The sequence below is a fragment of the Lichenostomus cassidix genome, chromosome 10 (genome assembly GCF_008360975.1).
Source record: "Lichenostomus cassidix isolate B80296 chromosome 10, HeHo_3.0, whole genome shotgun sequence".
Lineage (NCBI taxonomy): Eukaryota > Metazoa > Chordata > Aves > Passeriformes > Meliphagidae > Lichenostomus > Lichenostomus cassidix.
The window spans coordinates 16,420,431-16,433,879 of NC_139491.1; the positions used below are offsets into that span (position 1 = coordinate 16,420,431).

At 38.0% G+C, this 13,449-nt stretch overlaps 1 protein-coding gene across 6 annotated transcripts in view; it reads left to right on the forward strand.

Annotated features, from left to right (window-relative positions):
- Positions 1–11,927, forward strand: part of TLN2 (talin 2) — a 143,097-nt gene extending 131,170 nt beyond the window's left edge. For all 6 annotated transcript variants that reach the window (XM_085070862.1, XM_085070861.1, XM_085070860.1 and 3 more), the window contains 5 exons: positions 3,522–3,647; positions 5,463–5,525; positions 5,620–5,802; positions 7,712–7,837; positions 8,816–11,927. In XM_085070862.1, coding sequence (XP_084926988.1) covers positions 3,522–3,647; positions 5,463–5,525; positions 5,620–5,802; positions 7,712–7,837; positions 8,816–8,944 — 627 coding nt within the window. In that variant the 3' untranslated portion in view covers positions 8,945–11,927. The remainder of the gene's footprint in view (positions 1–3,521; positions 3,648–5,462; positions 5,526–5,619; positions 5,803–7,711; positions 7,838–8,815) is intronic.
- Positions 11,928–13,449: the final 1,522 nt, after the last annotated feature.

The following is a 13,449-nucleotide window of genomic DNA, read 5'->3' on the forward strand; positions in this document are numbered from 1 at the left end:
TAAAATACATACATGGAGGGCTCCTTTATCAGTAGAGTTGCTCTTGGAGAGACTTTTAAGTTGTGTAGGGCTCTTTGTGACAGTGAGCAACAGCTGTGCCAAGAACTGGCTTTCACTGAAATGCTTATTGTGTTTTCCATGGCTCAGTGCAGTAACTTACTCGTATTGGTTTGCTTGTTATGAAATAGGAGATGAGAGGTGCTTGAAAATAAAACGGTTTGTCTTTTGTAATTTTTGCTTCTGTTTTGCAATGAGATTGGGGGCTCATTTGTTTTCCTGTTAACCGTGACTTTACGCTACCCCTAATAATGGAGATGCTGTAGAAAAATTGTTAAAATAGGGTGCAAAAACATCTTTTTTTTTGTTGTTGTTTTCAACCACATAATCAACATTTTTAGGATATTCCATTGTACAGACTTTGTAGTGAGACTCATGTTTGTTCTGGTGACTTTATTTTCCAATCCATTTATACCTGTACATAGGTAATAACAGCACATTAGTTTAAGCTTGAGGAAAATGATATGCTCATTCTCATGGGGGCTGCTTGAGGAAGCAGAGGCTAATCACTTCTGTCATAGATCTGGTTTTCTAAAGAAATCTGCTCTAAAATCTCACAAGGTGATGTTTTCTGCCATATACCACATCATTGCTCTCAACTTCATTCATGAAGGCTGTAAACTGACACGTGTTGGGAGGCTACTGTTTATGGGTGTGAACTTAGTTTAGGAGACACTCTCTTAATAATGGGAATGGTGGAATAATTACTTTTCCTGTCGGGCATTTTGCTGTGCTGTCTTGTGTTGCTCCCTGTCCTTATTGCTAGGGAATGCTCTTGGGAGAGCACAGGCAGGAAACACCCCACAGTGCTGGCTGAGCGTTGAGCTGCCTCCCCCATTGAGTACTCAGCCCTTAGATGTATGTCACACCTGAGAATGCTGAAGGGAAAACCACAGGGAAGGACTAGAAAAGAAGGATTTGTTAGAAAAGATGAAAAGCCAGCAGGCATTCAACAGTTTGAATGCTGTGTAAGGCAGCTACAAAAATAAATTCTTCACAGAAGGGATCAACTGTCAAGAGAATTTTTTTCTTCAAAAGTAAAAGAAGTTGAGATGTCAGGGAATGTAAGACTTAAAAGTTTGAGAAACTTAAGGTATGGCTTGTTTTCCCAAGCCCCCAGATTTCAATATAATTGGATAGAAACTGATTTGGTACACCAGGGGGGCAAAATCTGTTACCAGATGAGATACTAAGGTTTAGCTGTCTGTTTTCCTGCTGAGCTTCACCTGCTGCTCCACGGTCAGAGTTAATCCAGCCATTGTACAGTGGCATTCTTGATAATGAGAGCTTTGATTTCTTGGCATCCTCTTTGAAAAGTAGTAATTTTTGCTTAAGATTTGTGTGCAATATTTAGTCCACTCACTATCCTGAACTAAGTTCAAGCAACTGCTTTTGTTTAGCATCTTTTTGGTGGCTGTTTTTTCACAAATTGAATTCCACCTGGGCACATACACAGCTGTCCAATAGATCAGACTATGGCCATAAGCATTTTATTAAACTTCAACAAAGACTGACACCTCCTTTGTAATAAATAAGCAGACATTGCAGTTCTCACTCGCTTAAGTCTGAATTCCTGTCAATGCTCTCATATAAAGAGTAATGCACAGAATATATTTTATGTTGAAAATGAAAATTTAAAAACTTAATAGCAACAAGTGTTGGACAAAAGTAAAAGTGCAATAACTGTGTTTTTAAAGTGCAGTAACAGTCTGTTAAATTTAGTGTCATTCAGTGGTACTTTTGTTGATACTTCAGTTTCTGTCTTTAGTCAAACCAAAATCAATAATGCATCTGTTTTAATAAGGACTATAATTCTGATAGAGACTCTACTGGGTTCCATTTAATCACTTTGGCAATGTTGTGATTGAAATAAGTAAGACTTGAGGCCTGTAGAGGGCTGATGTGACTGCACTTAGGTATAATAATGGTCATGATGTTGCGCTGCAAGCACTGCCAAAACTTTATGTGGAACATGACTTGCTCACTTTCCAAAGCGATTTCTTTTATTACAAAGACATTTACTTTAGTTGATGGGAATAGCCCAATAGCAAGGCAAGACAAATACTTTTTCCATGGATTAGGTGGCTTTTCCTAAAAAAAAACCCCAAAACTTTCAAGTGCCAAACATCTTTATCTGCACATCAGTTTTTATTTTCAGATTATTCCATTTTTCTGGAGTCTGTGGATGCTATTATTTCATCTCCTGAACTTTTAGTTCTATGACAGTTATGTGCTGTAGGACTGGACGCTGCTTGATGGGCTATTTTGCAATTACTCACCATTATCTTTTATCATTTTATACTTGTCTACTATTTCATCCAACTGCAGTAACAGGAGAATGAAACTTGACTTAAATTTAGATGGGTGTGCTTAGACTTGCAAATGAAGTGCCCAGTTTTCTAACTCGCAACCCGCCTGGCTGGTGTTTCTACAGTTAGATGTGTGACACAAGAATGCTGTGGTTGCCAAACTTAGGATAAAACCATATTTCAAAAGCCTCATCTCTCACAAGGTATAATGTCCTGATGCTGTAGCCACTAACCCTACTCATCATACTGACTTGGATTCTGGTAGGCTTGTGATTGGATCACAAACAAAATACATTCTGTTGGATTATTTTATATAAAAAACTATCAGAATACATGGCCCAGGCCTGGTTCTGTTTAAAATAACAATAACTGTTCATATCTATCTATTTTGCTAACTGTTCAGAAGCTAGTAAGCATGCTTATATGGACTTACTAGAAAGTCAGCAAAATTGTTTTTATAGAACAATAAATTTGCATCTCAGATAGGAAGAAACCACATAAAAAGCAGCTCATTTTGACGTACTTGTTGAAGGACATGCTTGGATGACTGAAGTGTCCCAGGCAGGCCTTTGGAACTTCGTATCTCCAAGATCACTAAACTGGACTACTGCACAAAGCTGCTTTCTGTGCGATGACAGCTCTTACCAAAAGCTGTTAAGTCTATGCTCTTGCTTGTTATCTACTTAACATTCCTTAGTACAGGTGAATGAGACAACACACATTTATCATTGTTCTTTTTCAATGCCTGAAGTCTTTAAGTATTTAGAAAATGCTTTTCCTAGTTTAGCAATCCTGGAAGCCATGATTACGGCACTACAAAGATAATCTTGATAGGAAAAACAAGAATTTCTTTTCAGACCTGCATTTTTCTGAACGTAGCTTAGAGTAGTCCTAGTGGAGATAATGCATTAGAAAGTTGATGACATTCTTTAAGTATCTTGTGTGATACTCTGTGTGAGCAGCCACAAGGGCAAGCTAATACTTAATTTATATTGACTCCCAGCTTTAGTCCAAGCTGGTTTGCAGAAAATTGTTCTATGTCTTACTGAATTTACTGATGTGCTCCAGAATCTTCTTGTCTTTGTGTATGTCCTCAGCCTTGAAAGTATAATTGCTTGCAGGTGAATGTTTAACATTGTTTTTTCTTGGTTATAGCAAGCAGATGAGACTCTGGATTTTGAAGAACAGATCCTGGAAGCAGCTAAATCCATTGCAGCTGCTACCAGTGCCCTTGTGAAGTCAGCTTCAGCAGCCCAGAGGGAACTGGTGGCTCAGGGAAAGGTGGGTAAACAGGACACACAGCAACATAATGGGGGAAAGCATCAAAATTGAATCTAGTCTCCTAACTGTTCTTGGTTAAAAACAGTAGGAATGAAGCTTGGGAATGACGAATGAAAATGTAAATTGTTCATTGCTCATCACAATACATAGCCTAGACCTCACCCCTGGCCCTGATTTTAAAAAATGCCACAGTTATGTTTATTTAAACCTCACAAGTGTAATCAAGTGTTTGGCTCTTCAAATGATTCAGTTGTGGGGAGTTTAACACTGGGGGGTTTTCACTTCATGAAGGTGCTTCAAGCTAGTAATGTATGGTCCCACACGGCAGTTTGTGGGACTATATACCAGTTTTTTATACCAAACCCAACTGGTACCATCTGCAATACTACTTGGGACTAGAATAACTACTACTTGGGACTAATAATAATAATAACTAACTACTTGGGACTAGTAACTGTGCCCTCAGCATCTTGGGATTCAGTGGGGACAAGGCCTGCAGGTAAATTCAGTACATTTAAGTGACTGTGCTTGTAGTTTTTGTTGGATCCAATGGAAAGAGTGTTTACAACGTGATATCTTTTTGGTGTGGTCAGAATTGAGGGGTTTGTAAATCATTTCATATCCATCACTATTTTTCACAGTGCACTTTGAAACTTAAAATCTAAACATTGACCAGATATGTTGCCTGTGAGAACAATTTATTATAGGACCATTGTTGCTGTGTAGTTATGGTTTCCATTTTCAGCTAATTTTTAACTTGGAGCAGGCTGTATCATGGATCCCACAATCAGGCTATGCTGTCTACTTCAGCCAGGATTCTGGGAAGCCCTTGGTTCTAGCAGGAGCACAGAGCACTCATCTGTGGTCTACTTAAAAATATGTTTTCAGGGGATGATGCGGCAATAAAACCTTGAAACCTAAATAATTTAGGGAATTAGTGGGGTTTTTTGTATAACTGATTTTTTTTTTTTTTTTAGTTACATAAAAACGTCACCACAGCTAGGAGAGAACATATCTTCTGTTTATGTTGATGCTGCACTTAATTATTTTATTTCATTCCCTGGATTTCTCATTACGCAGGAATCTGTTTCCTTTTCTTTTAAAACACAAGTTTCTGCACCATGTTTACATTTCACATCTTCCAGCTTCTCTCCCTGAAACACCCAGACCCAGGCAGCTGGGGGTGTGGGTCTGGCAACCAACTGTAGAGTTTAGTGTCATTGCTTTCATCTAACATGGGAAGAAAACTGTTTCCAAATTGTTGGTGGTACTGCTGAGGCCATGAACACTTCAGTGGAAAAGCCATGCAGAAAAGTGGGCTGCTCTCCTAAAGTGCCATTATTAGGCATGAAGGCACTTAGGGGGCTTCCCTGTGAAACTTTCTCATCTGTACCTTTCCACAGAGCTAGGATCAGAAGAGATGAAAGAATAATGCAAATTCAAATGTATTATGGAGATAGAAGTAAGTTATTTTAAAGCCTGGGAGATTAGGAACTGTTGCTTAGGCTGTGGCTTCAACCACCAGTACTCTGGTAATTACTGGTTATTCTTGTAATTAACTTCTGTGTGTTCCAAGAATGGGTCAGTTGAAACAGTACAGTAAGTTGGACACTTCCTGAGCAGGCAGATGTGTGCTGGAAGCACAGTTACTCTGACAACTGACTTCCAGTTGGATTTTCTGCTCCTCAATGTGCTGGGCACAGTCACAGGTACAGGTGTTTCCTTTTTTTTAATGGATTACTGCTTGTCTAATTCTGAGACAAAGCAACTGTATTTTCAGTTTTCTTGTAAGCCATCTCTGAACTGTTTTTTCAGGTTGGAGCAATCCCTGCAAATGCAGCTGATGATGGACAGTGGTCTCAGGGACTTATTTCCGCTGTGAGTAACTATTTCTCTTGAGAAAACTGGCACCTTCTCTGAAGAAACAATACCCTGTGAGAATACACACTGACTTTTTTTTACTGCCTTCTAGGCCCGAATGGTGGCAGCTGCAACCAGCAATCTCTGTGAAGCAGCAAATGCCTCAGTTCAAGGCCATGCTAGTGAGGAGAAACTCATCTCATCTGCCAAACAAGTTGCAGCTTCTACAGCACAGTTGCTTGTGGCTTGCAAAGTCAAGGCTGATCATGACTCTGAAGCCATGAGGAGACTACAGGTACTTGTGTTTGTAATTACTGAAAACCCATGGTAGTGCTATGTAAACACTGTTTTAGCACTCCAAGATTCTGCATGTGTTGAACAAAGTGTTTCTCTAAGTGCTAGCCTGGATTGTGGTCAGTCTTCTTTTGTTTCAAAGAGTCAAGAGACAGCAGTGGTAGACAGAGCATTTCTAAAATGGAGAATCATTGTTAGACAGAAATAAGAAGAGACCCTAATGCAACATCTCGACTTAAGTCTGATTGAGCTTTTTTTACATGAAACCAGTTCCCTTTAATTTACACATCCATTTCACGCTGAGCTTCTCTGAACTGTTGCTGAATTAATACTGTGCTTTGAGGGGTAAAATCTACCATATCCAGAAGTTTTGTTTGAGGATGGAAATTTTTTAAATTACTGCAGCCTTCTCTGACATCATGCCCTGCCGGCTCAGCCTGGAACATAAGAACTATTTCAGCTGGTTTTTTATACCATCTTTGGTAAATAGTGAAATTTCTCTTTTTCTTGTACTTGCACAGATGCTAGTAATGGACACTCAGTTCAACAGTTCAGGTACGGATAGGCAGAATCAAATCCAGCAGAAATACATATGACTAAGTACCTGTCTGAGCATGAGGAACTGATGTCATCATTTTTTTTTTAATGTAAAATCCAAGTGCCAGGATGGGTCCAAAGGAATTTTAAATGCAGAAGAAACAATAGAAACAAAAAGCAAATCAAGTACTAGAGACTTTCCTCAGCTCTGACAGGAAATTCAGGGTTCTCAGTCATTGTGGGCAAATATTATTAAATAGATATCAAATGTGAGAAATCAGAAGGGAATGTGAAAAGGAAACAAGCCCAAGCATGGATTGAAATTGAACTTTGCCATTTTACCAAGCTTCATTTTAATGAACGGTGAAAGGAAGAGCAGTTTGCACTTAGAAACCATGTCCTTTATCATAGCAAAAACAATGAGTTTATGTCCAGTAAATATTTTCCTGCTGGACTTGCCAAAACTACTGAGACTTTTCAGCTGGCTTTGCCCCCAGCAGAAATTCACACAGCTTTAATCAGTAGGTTGGGTTTAGGGCTTTGAGTGTCTTGGTTTTCTCCTTCATATCCCAATTTGAACTGCACTTCCCATTAATGTAATTTTGGAATGCAGTGTTACAGAATCTTCCAAAACTTAATGAAACAATTGGAAATGTTTCCATTCCTTCTGGATGAGCTCCAGACTGAGCAGAGCAAATTTCAAATAATTTGTCCTCAGGTCATTTCAGCGAGGAAGAATTGAAAGGGAGATGCAGCTGGAAATATGGGATAGGACTGGGAAGGCAGGGGAAGTTCAGAGCTGCTCCATGTGGCTTCCCTTCCTAGTGCCAGAGTATCTCCAGCATGTGGGTGCAGGCTGTCTTGGCCTGCTCGAAGTATTCAGTCAAGAAAAGATGTATTACAAATGTTTGACTGTTTCTCTTTAGAAATTGGAGAAATTTTAGGAAATGAACGTTTATATGTGAGATAACCATGGCTGCGTAAGTTGCTAACTTGCCCTGATGAAACTCCATTGATTTAAAAAAATTGTTGTATAATGTCTTTATACACTAGCTTTTGGCTCCTGTTCTTCCTCAAAAAAAAAAAAATCTGATCAGCATAATATAACTTGCAATTTCATCCACTGTTTTATTTCAAACTGTAGGGAAAAAAAAAATCTCATTTGTGACTTCTCCAAATTTCAGCTTCTTAAATAAAGGGATTTTGTTAGTGTCTGTAGTACTGATTTTCAAAGATTAATTTGCTTTTCACTGGGGAAAAAACCCCATACCTTTTGTGTGCAGTCAGGCAAAGATGTTTTAGTTTTGATGTTCAGACAAATCCATATTAGTTATGCATTGTCCTTATGACTAAGTTTCTTGTCTTTCTCAAAGGCTGCAGGAAATGCTGTCAAGCGTGCATCAGACAATCTGGTCAGGGCAGCCCAAAAAGCAGCATTTGGAAAAGCAGAGGACGACGACGTTGTGGTCAAAACAAAGTTTGTGGGTGGCATTGCTCAGGTTGGTACAATCACTCCAGAAATGAAGCAGGGAAATACCATTACAGAAATAAGCAGTGTTACAATGTCCACCTGCTGCTTTGCAGGCTGGATAAATCTATTTAGAAATGCATGATAAATAATTTGATGTCTCAGTGTAAGGTAACCACGGACATAAGAGCACAGTGATGTGCTGCATGGTGTCTGCACTTGTCCACTGAGCATTTGCTGTAATAGCAGTTACCATTGTCCAATAGCTTTTATTTTTGTTCTGATTCTTTTCAAAATTCTCTTAAGTAGTTTATATGTTCCCAAATCTTAAAGAAACAATAGTTTTGCATATATTTAAGCAAAGAAATAGAGAGATAAAAAATGGTGATGTTTTGTTACTGTGACCACAATAATTATTGGGAAATAATAATGATATTTAAAAGTAGATTTCAAGGCTTTGACGTACCAACTTCTAGATTCCTTATAATGAATGAGGTACATGATATAATGCACTCACTACTTAAAAGATACTGGGCTTGATTATTTCTGCATGTCTGTACTACTGTCATTTTTTCTTTGGCATTCTGAGATGTAGGAAAATACTGTGGATTCCTGCAGTAAGGAATGTTCAGTTTTACTGTCACTCAGATATGATGTTAAGACATGGTGCTTATTCTGCATGTTCTAAACCCCCACCCTGCTGAATGTTGGGAGAATGTAGCACTGTAAAATTCTTCATGGATGCACAGTAAAACTATGGTGGTAGATTCTTTTTCTCTTTTTTTTTAAGTCCCCTTTAAGAAACAAGTATTTTAAGAAAAAATACTTTTCTTGATGGCCTAGTCCTGGGATCCGGAAAAATTTGAGCAGTTCCTGGTGAAGTCATTGATATTTGGTGCTTTTCTGGAGAATGCTCAAAGGCCAGCTGTGACTGTGGTGTCACAAGGAAAGAAATCTTATTTTACAGACAGTGTTCCTTGCTGTCATAATTTATGCTTCTGTTTTCTAGATCATTGCAGCCCAAGAAGAAATGCTGAAGAAGGAGAGAGAGCTGGAAGAGGCAAGGAAAAAACTGGCTCAGATCCGCCAACAGCAATACAAATTTCTACCCACAGAGCTGAGAGAAGATGAGGGTTAACCTGCTGAGATTTTTAGTCCTTGTTTTTCTTTTGTTTTCTTTTTTTTTCTCTTTTTTTTTTCTTTTAAAGAAATAAGCTAAAGGGGGACAGCACATTGAGAACTGCTCTGACAGCATACTGGTATGCCAAGCACTTAGCTAAATAAACTGCCTGTCATAGCTTTGGATGAGCAGAGGGCAATAAACACTTGTTCTTTCCCATCTGCTCAGCTGAGGTGCATAATGATCAAATAATGGTACAGTGTTAGGTTCATCATTCCTGTTCCTCCCTTGACTTATATCTCAGGAGAGAATGTTTCACTTTTTACTAAAGATACTAAGTCAGTATTATTGTCACCTTCCTGATGCTTGAGGTATTTATCATTCCTTGACTTGTTCTAAAACAGTGATAATATTAGTAGGAAAAGAGTCAAGAAATCTTTCTTTTGATAAATATCACATGAGCTGGTGGTTCTCCCCCAAGTACCCTTGTAAAAAGAAGACCAAGATGGAGAAGGATGTACAGCTGAGTGGAGAAACATGGATGAGTGTGGGTTTGAAGAAGAAGCCTGTCCTCTTTCAGTGTTATATAGCTGGTTCACCCCAAAACTGGAGGATTTGTCTCTGCAGCTGTTTGCACTACTAGTATTACTCCTTACCTGATACCAACAAGCTTCTGCTTGTACAGTATGTAGGTTTACAAAATGTGGCAATAGCCATTCTTTAAAGAGCTCAAAAAACAAAGAAATGGAAACCTTGTCACTGCCTCAATAATAGCAGGTTCATGAAAGAAAATGCTGTTTCAATTATATACCTCTAATGTGTGACTACTTTTACAGTATTATACACACATACACATGCTCTAACATTGGACTGAATAGTTTGCATTTTGTTTTATAATTGAAATTATCTGGTTCGTACTGTGGTATTTCTGTTAGAATGTATCTCAGTTAAAAAAGGGAAATGCCCAGTACGACAAAAGACTATCACAACTCTTGTTATTATTTTAATAATTACATTTATAATTATTATGTTTTAAAACCTGTGGGAATTGTAGGAGAAAAGAATAAGTGATTTACAAGTAGATTGACAATTTTTCCTGTAATATATTTTTTAAAAATTTGGACTCTAGAGAGTTTGTTTTCATAGTTGCTATTGATGAAAATGTATTCACCACGGAATTGCAGAGAAGGAATAGCAGCAACAAGCACTCTTTGTCTTCAGCTGCAGAAAGGTACAGTATGCTCACAGTATCTCTGTTGTGACCTAAACAATAGCAATTTGGGTAGTGTAAGACATCTTACTCTGTCAAAGAGAGAACACAAATCACAGCAACTTTAACTAGCAAAAGTTAAACTAGTTGACTAACTACAGAAACACCATCTCTCCTAACAATAGTTTCCTACATGTCTCCAACTCAAGCCCTCTTAAACAACAATGGCAAGTCTGTTTAGGTCAAAGGATGTTGCCCCTCCAGTCCTTCTGAAGGCCGTGCTGTCCTTAGACCCTGCCAGGTACGTTCAGCTGAGCCTGTTGTGTTCTGTGCATACCCACCTAGGTGTCATTGCTGCAGAAAATACTTGTCTTGTAGACTCCCCAGTAACCCCCTAGTGGTAGGTTCATCAGTTTAGATAGTGCTAACTCCTCATTTAAGTTACCTGCATGAGATAGAATTATCAGGAATTTTGTCACACTAGTACTAAATATATAGCAAAAAAATTGCTAGAGAATAAATAAATATTGAAGTGTACAAAGATTTTTATTGTCTCTTCTCTGATACTGATGTATTTCAGACTCAGTAGAGTTGCTGGAGAATCCACAATCATGAGAGGAAAAAGACTGGTATATCCTAAATGGAATCACTGGCATTGACAGATGCGCTGTGATGTGTAGGCTTGTGTGCAAATGCAAACCCTGTACTATCAGAGATGTGCAATTCCAAGTTCTTTGATTTGCCACTTCAACACAATCAATTTGGTTTTTTTCATTCAACTCACTGTGAACAGTGTCACTGTCTGGAATCCTACACCAAGAAAAAGGCTTCCTGTAAGTCTTTGGGCAGAAGGCTAAACTGGTATTTATTGCTGTAAGACCTAAATAAAGAGCGCTCTAGTGATGGGGATTTTCTGCTGCTGTTGGTAGGTTCAACTCCTTTGCAGCTTATGCCTTTCTCTTGTCTTACCTGGATAGCCTCACTTTCCGATGTCTTTTTCGGAAAGATCTGCAAGATAGATTTGTTATTGCTCCCCTTTCAATCTGTGTTTAACTATTATTTGATCTCATTAAAGCATGAAGAAAGACAATGTTGTCTTTAGCACCATGCCTCTATTTTATTGTAGGTATAATACTGATGTAATATACTTTGGTCAGGATGGTATTTGCCAGTTTGATATAAGCCAAAAAAACCTGGTCAAATGCCTCTGTGTATGGAAATCATATAGCTTGAAAACTTTATCAGTAGGTAGAAGGTAAGAGCATGTTCAAATTGTGCTCCAGAGAAAAGTGTTTGGGAGGTCCATTTTAGCACAGCTATTTTGAGACTTCTCTGTTTCTGATTTAGTGCCCCCTCTTACGTGACAGAAAGTATTTTCTCCTTAGCTGTGTGCTCCATAGAGGAGCCACAGTCAGATGAATAGCTGAGCTGGACAACTGAAGTATTTTTTTACTCTGAATTTTGGGTCTTCATTTGTGAACCATGAAGAGAATATAAGGTCATCTGAAGTCTTTCAATTTTTTCTTGTGGTTATAAGTTGCAGTATCACTGAAGTCCATGTATGAATGTCTGTGGAGTTTGGAACTATTCCATGCATTTCTTTGGCATGGGGACTTGCAGCAGGAAGTGACAAGTTGGAATAAGGGGTAGATGCTAATTAATAAGAAGGACAGATGTTTACTTTGTTCTGTTAACTTGTGAAATGATAAATGAGCTCTGTTGTATCTCACCCTTCTACATGTGGAATTCACTCTAAGAACTGTATGCAAATTAAAAACAAAATGCCTCAAAGTTCTTTGTGTACAAATAGTCTAGTCTCATTTCCCCAACTATTCAGAAAATAATTTGAACATTTTATCATTTGTCTAAACTTTTATACATCAGAAGTCTCAAAAGTTAGAAAAGTTTTGAAACAAAAATTGAATTCCAGACTTACTGCATCTGTCCCTTTCCCTTTGATTTTTGTGCATGTTCATAACTTAATTCCTAATGAAGGGAGTATGTAAATCTAGAAACCTCCTCAAACTAAATATGTTTAGATCATGAGTGTATTTTTGTTTTTCATCGGTCCAAACTGCTAAGATATTCAGCCCAGGACTATGGCATTTATCATCCCTACATATGTTTTCAAACCTCTTGGGTTTTGGGGTTTTTTTTTCCTTTGGGCTTGGTTTAGGGGCAGGTACCCTTAATACTGTAAGTTTTCTCCTCATTTAATTGCATCATGGTTAAAAAAGAGTGTTATCTGCCCATAATTGTCATGATTTCTGAAACCTGCTTTTCCATATTCAGGTTATTTACATTAAATACATTGGGGTTGGTCATGTTAATGGAATATGTTTCTGTGGCACAAAATTTATGATGCCAAATGCACATCTTTTTAGTCAAATGAGTTACAGCTCTGTTAACAACTTGCTGTCATTTACTTAGCTATAAATAAGTGCCATTTTGTCACTTTAAAAAAAAAACATTTTAAAAAACAAAAAGCAGTACAAGCCCCGTTTTTTTCTCAAATTAGTGCACTTTGTTGCAGTGGAAGAACTTTCTGTCTAAGATAGTTTTGAAATTCTATGCTGGAGTTTCCAGGGTTTTGAACTCTCACTGTACTGTCTTCCCTTCCTTTTAAAGTTTTAACCCCAAGAGAGGCACAATGGAGTTTGCAGTCATACTACTACATCATTTTGTATAGTATTTATCTGGCCATAAAAATTACTAAGTAATATATTTTAGTTTGGTCTTCACCAACAATAAGCACCTTGAAGGAGTTCTTTATTTCCCTGTTGTTTTTTCCTGCATTCAGGTATTTGTGACTTGTGTTGCGCTGGTGGTCATGCAAAGGATTATTTTGCTCCTTAAGCAAAATAAAGCTGAAGTTGCCTGTAAGAGGTTAAAATTCTCAGGTGACAGGAGAATATTCTATTTCAAGTTCTGCTGCACAGACAAAACTATGAGTTCTTCTTTGTGATGTCAGTATCTTTGTATCAGGTATACATTGTGACCATTCAATATCCTTAAAGTACATTAAGTACATGCTGACCACACAAATATATAGAAAAATCAAACACCAGTTATTCAAGGATGTTGGATTCTTGGTGGTGTTGGGGGGAAGGCAATTTTTTCTTTTATATTTGTTATGATTTACATTTCATTCAACGTTTTTTCCATGTCAAATATAACTCTGTGTGTGGGTACTCCAGTTCTCCGTATGAAAACTATGCCAGAAATCTTGCCACTGCTCAGCTGCATTGTAAGTACTTTAATGTTGCTACCAGAAGGGGCTGTTTCTGCCATAATTACACTCATGTTAAAGGGG